At 32.0% G+C, this 6,643-nt stretch overlaps 1 protein-coding gene across 1 annotated transcript; it reads left to right on the plus strand.

Moving 5' to 3' along the window:
* The first annotated feature begins 70 nt into the window (after positions 1-70).
* LOC112292352 (uncharacterized) lies at positions 71-2,097 on the plus strand. The gene is made up of 4 exons (XM_024540716.3): positions 71-493; positions 1,023-1,066; positions 1,267-1,398; positions 1,684-2,097. The coding sequence occupies exons 1-4, from the start codon at positions 205-207 to the stop codon at positions 1,828-1,830; spliced, it is 612 nt and encodes a 203-aa protein (XP_024396484.1). The 5' UTR covers positions 71-204; the 3' UTR covers positions 1,831-2,097.
* The last annotated feature ends 4,546 nt before the right edge of the window (positions 2,098-6,643 follow it).

The following is a 6,643-nucleotide window of genomic DNA, read 5'->3' on the forward strand; positions in this document are numbered from 1 at the left end:
GCCAGAAATTCGCCCTCTCAACCCTCTGCATGTTCTCAGCCTCACAGTTGGTTCATTTGGAGCTTCCTCGGATTCCCAGTTTTCTTCTCTCTGTATTGTTCAGCGAATGTTTGAGTGCTGGAATTCCGTCTCTATCCCAAGCTGTTTTGGAAAGAGGTCCCTCGAACCGTGAAGCTTGGAGCTTGGAGATTGGGTGCTTTGGGGATGGCGTGTTTAGCCGTTGAGAGGGTGGCCGTTGCGGGCGCCGTAGCGTCCTCGCACGGAGCGAATGCACCAGTGGTTTCATCAACCGGCGCGGCGTCGTTGAGGGTGGCGGGGTGGTCGTCACAACGTGGGTCGCTTAGCCGGGTGCGCAGTGTGAGTGGGCCGTCGACAAGGACTGAGACGAAGAGGTTTGTCGGACGACGAGTATCGTCAGGGGCGCCACTGGTGTGCAGGAGCGCGGTGAGTCCGTTGTCGGATTCCAATGGCAATGTGTCGGAGTTTGAGTCTGGTATGTGCCCTTCGGCAGTTCAACGTGGTTTCTTGTCTGTGCTTTCAGGTCGCATGTAATTGAGACATAGACTCCTCGAAGTTGCTTATATTATGAATCTGCAGCTGTTTCTCTGACGCATGAGCTCCGACTTGTGCGGTGATTAGAGCATAGAGTCGGTCGAAATCGCGTTGATTTTGAGAATCAATCAATATTTAATTGATTCCTACATTTAACGGACATTGTTGTTCCCTCAATTTGGCTTGCTTGAAGTCCCTCTGCCACTAGTGGTTCATGTGATTCGAACGAGTGTGAAATATAGTCTAAGAATCTGTACTCTTGTCACTGTTGGACTTTCATACTCCTTGTCACGCTCTGAGGCGGTTTGTATGCGAGAGTCCTCATGTGATGACTTACTACAATTTTCTTTTCTTTTTAATTTGTCAAGTTATATCTTTTTGTTGTAAGGTGTTTGTCTTTCAGTACATCTCGTTGGCTCGGAGAAACCTTAAATCTTTCAGTGGTGCTGTTTGGGTTTTGTTTCATGCAGAAGAGGAGTTCAATACAATTCTGAAGGATGCCGGAGATAAACTGGTAGGTCTTTTCTACCTTGATCTACAATTGTTCTTTGATTTGATATTTGGATGATGATTTACTTACGTAACGGGATAGAAAGGGACAGGCTATCTTCTCATGAATCCCAGTGCTACACTTAGTACACAATCTAGAAACCCACGAGAAAATAGCAGTATACATGATGCTTTTTCTTATTTCAACTTGTGTGGTATATGCAGGTCGTTGTGGATATTTCCACGAAAACATGCGGACCTTGCAAGATGATCTACCCGAAGCTGGTGGAGATGAGTCTCGCTTATCCTGATGCGGTTTTCCTAAAAATTAACGGGGATACTAATGCCAATACCCGGGTAAGTCTTGCTTAGATTTACACTAGGCTTCAGCTTTGGCTGTCCATATAATGAGTCAGTCTTCCGAATAGTAAATGTTAATCTCAATGGGGTCAAGTCTGGTATAATTCCTTCGAAATGAAATATCACTAGCACAGTGCGGGTTTATTTATCCTTGGCTTTCTCAAATCACTGCGGATTTCTGTAGATAGTTTGAAATAACCTTAACAAACTTCCACGTATCCTGTAGTCCTCTAATCATATTGTCATACATATTTCTCTCATCTCGGTGGTCGGTTGGGGCAGGCTTTGATGCGAAAGTGGGCAGTAAGAGCTGTTCCCAGCTTCAGATTCTACCGAAATAAAAATTTAGTTCACTCGCACACTGGTGCTAAGGTAGAGGAGCTCAAGACCCGATTTGCTGAACATTACGGGCAGCCGGCCAATGTGTAGACACTGATATTTTATACGCTTATCAAAGCACCTATGATTAATGTACAGTGCGAACAATTTGGACGGCAGAAAGTAGACTTATCCACATCAACTTGTCGACTTTACATAGCTTCACAGTAGTGAATGTATTTAGCATGCAATGACAAAGGTCATGTTAATTTATGCTGCGAGACAGTGGCCAAGGGTGATTGAAGGCACTCGACCCCGGATGCGTGCCTCATGTATTCATTACTCTTGTCCACTCAATGCCTTCAATACTTGCAAAAATCTTATGCCTCCCATCTGCACCAATTGGAAATTTGTTTTTGGAGACAGGGAGTTTGTTGTGCAATTTAGCGTATACTAGCGTAGAAGACTCTTGCATAGCTGTAGGAGTAACATGGGTTATTGAGCTCTGATGAGATCTATTAAAGAGGAAGGTAATGTAGATGGAAAATATTATTGTTTTCATTATATTAACAGTGGGTTAAAAAACAATGAGAATTCCTAAGCAGCGTCCTCCATACTCGTTCATAAGTAATCAAGTTAATTGGCTATAATGTGTGATGACCTTTGCAACAAATGCCATTGTGGTATGTGCATTGTGTTATGATTTTATTACAGCAGAATTTTGTAGGAGGGTTCTGATAATGCAAGCCTAGGGCTTCTCATGGGATGACAGAGCTTTGAAGCCCAAATTTGAGACTAATTGTGGGGTCTTTGCTGCTCTCCAAGTGCAATTGTTAGGGTTCCAAACATGAAATGGGTAGTGCAATTGTGATGCACAATTGAGGTAATTGTGACCACTTCAAGGCCAAAAGTGTAGATTTTAGGAAAACAATCCTTGATATTCTCTCTTAGATATTGTAAATCATGCATATTTTGTATACAAGTAATTGAGTTAGCTTCAAACTTCAATGCTTTGGTAGATAATGTAATGTAATTTCACAATTTGCTCATGTTCAAAGATATAAAATCATTTTTTAATATTCTTTCATCATAGTAGCATTTGTTGTTTGTTGTTGTAATGCCAACAATGAGAATAATTAGGCTTATCATATATATGATTATACATATGATTAGATAGACAAAGAAATAGATGAATAAGGGGAGTTGATTGCAAAACATAAGAAAGAGGTTGCAAGAGCTTCACCTTGTAAAATGAGACTTCAATACATTGTATTGCTATAGAAGCATATGCAACTATTATGGTGGATAGAAAATGAGGGTGCTAAAAATGACCAAAAACATTTATATGCCAAAGTTGTGTTCTTCTTTTTGCATTTGTTTTGGAAGATGTACAAAGCTAACTAATATATGATGGCTTGTAGGTGAAAATTGCACTCAAAATTTGCAAAACACATGGTTCTAGAACCACTTCAAAAAAATTAGCAATTCAAGCATATAAGATGCAATCTAAAGGCAAAAGTAAATTTTAGTTGTTAAACTAACTCTTGAATTTTTCATATGCATAATGAGTTTTTGGACAAATTTCTTTATATGAGTAAGTCTAACCTAAAGTTCTCAATCTCTCTATTAGGATCAATGATGTGAAATTTAATCACTAAGTCAAAAAGTGAATGAAGAACTAATTACAAAGATATGGATGACAAATTGATCATGTCCAAGATTACCACCTATTGGATTCAAATATTCATGAATAAATACAACATCTTTGTTTGATCACAAACAAGGAAGTTGCAATGCAGCCCGTAAAAAAAAAAGAGTACATCAACAAGTCCATCACTCTATTGTATTTTGTAAAATGTAACTTGAGAATGCACTAGACATTTGGCTATAGGAGGATTTAGTTTATGTCAAATTGGATTTATAATTCAATAAAACAAATTTAAAAATACTTTGATAATCTTGAATAATCTAAAAAATTTTATCATATTATATTCAACTTCAAATAAATCTTTAAAAATCCTAAAAACAAATCCTAATTAAACCTAAAAGAAATAAAATAAAAATCTTAAAGAAATGAAAAGCCTTAAAAAATTAAAAATTAATTATATAAAATAATAAATAAATCTTAAATAAACTCTAATTAAATTATAATTAAATATTTTTAAAATTAATTATAATTAAATAAACTCTAATTGAATCTTAACAAAATCCTAAAATCTTAATTAAATCTCAAGTAAATTCTAATAAACTCCAATGAAACTTTATGTCAATACCACAAAAGATTTCAAAATTTATTAAATATTACATGAATTATTGATCTTAATTCAAAAAAAATACACATCTTAATTTATTAAATTTTAACAAGTATACCAAGTTTGAAGAGTAAAAATCTTATAGATTGGGAGAAAATGTTCTTAATATATTTTGGATGTCATCCTTCTATAACCTCAATGCAAACCTTCTAACTTCAATATCTATTTCTTGAACTGTTAATATGTTATTAAAAAATTTATGAATATAAATAAATTACACAAATATTAGTATCCAAAAAAAAATTTCTTAAATTAATTGGAAGATTAATCAAAATGTAAGCAATCCTCATTGACCTTTAAAATCCAAAATTTAAAATCCTAACTTACATGAGCTTCAATACCTTTTGATTTAATTGTCTAGTTGAAGACAAATTATCAAAAAAAACCCAATACAACTAAATTTCCAAATCCAAAAAAAATAATTTTCATATTTATTATAAAAATTTATACAATTTATCAAAATGTAATTTTTAAATTTAATTCAAAATAGAGTCATTCAAAACAACCCTCACTTTGCAAAGCTTTAAAAAAGTATAAATGTACTCAAATTCCTCTAAAAAAATGTTCAAAGAAACCTCGTCAAGTCTACTTTCAAAACTTTCTTTTTAATAAATAATAAAATCCCACATTTACCATAGGTGCACGATTTTGTGCCTCAAGGTTTGGTTTCAACTTTACTTCAGAATTGTCCTTATGTGGCTTTTAATCTAAGGTTTTTTTAGATAATTTTTGCTAATGGATATTCTTTAATTTTACCTAAAGATGTTTAAAATTTTATTTTTTCTTATTTTATTTTGAATTATTTATGTTTCTACAAAATAAGTTGAAGCCTTTTTTTTTCTTTTTTTTTTTAAAAATCAAAATGTAGCATTAGTTCTAAATTATTTTCCTACCTTTTTAAATTTTATCTATGTTTTTAAAATAAGTTACTATTATAAGATCTTTTAAAATATGATTCTTTCTTTTATCTTTTACCTAATAGCCATATTACAACATAACAACATATTACATGGAAAAACTTCATCGTAATTTTATATTAAAGAAGCTGAATAATTTTTTTATTTAAAATATAGATAATTTATATTTTATTATGAATTATAGATCATAACCAAATATTATGCATGAAGGAAAAAAATGATGTCAAGTATGCAAATTTTGTATCTAAAAGAGATGGAAAGACGATAGTTGAATCACAAAAGGGACATCAATTCATATTGACATGATAATTATTAGTCTGATCTCATTTGAAGAATGTGGGACAAGAATAGAGGGATCATTTATTTCATAGAATTAAAGGTATAGAATAATAAGAATGTATTTTTGTTATGGTTTATGGAGCCATACATCTACCAATTTGATTAATACATGTGGCAATAGACAATCTTCTTGGACAAGTATGGAATACACAACAACTTTGTTAAACTTTGTTAAGCCTTGGTATTTAAGACAAAAACTTGAAGAATGTAATTAAAGAAGTAAGATGTGTCTCAAAAAAAGATGACATATAGAGAATGAGAAAGTATGTATATTTGAAAATAAATTAAAATGGCTATTGCAAAAAACTAGAAAGCTACAAATTCTTGAAACTAGACTAGAAGTAAGAAAGGAATTGACAAGAGTAATAAAGGCCTCATTCTTTCCTCTATATATATTATTTAATTAAAGAACTATGTAACAACATTCTAAATGTTATTTAACACGTATCTAACTTGTGGGACATGTGTCTAACTTACAAAGTATCTTTTTAACATGTGTGCCACATGGCCAACTTATACAACAAGTAATCAATATATATAATATATGGCTAATTTTTTAGCCAAATTTTAAACCTATCAATCACCTATAGATACTTAAAAAGTCAAATCCATATCTACCAATTTTTTAAGAAGTATTTTTATAATATATTATCAAATTTATTTACTTATATTTAACTGCTCTTTTTTAAATAAATATTAGTATTAATATATATATATATATATCTTTGATACTTAGCCTATAAAAAAAACTTATTGCTAATGTTTTTTATTATATGTAATTAAAAAGATTCAACAAAAAAAATTTACTTATGATTTGCAAGATCAAAGATATTTAATTAAAGTATTAATACAAAAATTAATGAAGATGATTTGATAGCAAGAAAGTTCAAATATTATATAATCTCAAGGTTCTTAGATTAGCAAGTTGATAAATCTAAGAAAGTTATTTTTCTTATAACTTGTAGTTGGTGTTGTACGTTGTTGTATTACATATTGTCTTATTTGAGAATGCATTGGGCACCTAGCTGTGGAAGATGAAATTGTGTCTTATAAATATCTAAGGAACCTTAATAGGTTTTTTCTATACAAGAATTCAATTCAAATTTTTAATTCAAAAGTACTTAAAGTCAGTACAAAGTACTCAAAAACACTATTTTTAGTAACTTCAACAATATATAAACTCCAATTGCCTTACTACTTTCATAAGTAGGTAATTTTGATTTCTAATTGCAAGTTCTAATCCTAATTAGTGAGCTTTGGTGAGCTATAAATCCTAATCTAATCATACACTTGGTACAAAATTTTGCATACAAATTCCACTATAAGCCTTCTATATATTAGAAAAAAATTCAATCC

The sequence above is a fragment of the Physcomitrium patens genome, chromosome 15 (assembly GCF_059467195.1).
Source record: "Physcomitrium patens ecotype Gransden chromosome 15, ASM5946719v1, whole genome shotgun sequence".
NCBI lineage: Eukaryota > Viridiplantae > Streptophyta > Bryopsida > Funariales > Funariaceae > Physcomitrium > Physcomitrium patens.

Bases quoted from the DNA above. Each gene is read 5' to 3' on its own strand.
- LOC112292352 (XM_024540716.3), top strand. From the start codon at position 205: ATGGCGTGTTTAGCCGTTGAGAGGGTGGCCGTTGCGGGCGCCGTAGCG. The intron at 494-1,022 runs GTATGTGCCCTT...TGTTTCATGCAG, and splicing joins TGTGTCGGAGTTTGAGTCTG to AAGAGGAGTTCAATACAATT. The intron at 1,399-1,683 runs GTAAGTCTTGCT...CGGTTGGGGCAG, and splicing joins ATACTAATGCCAATACCCGG to GCTTTGATGCGAAAGTGGGC.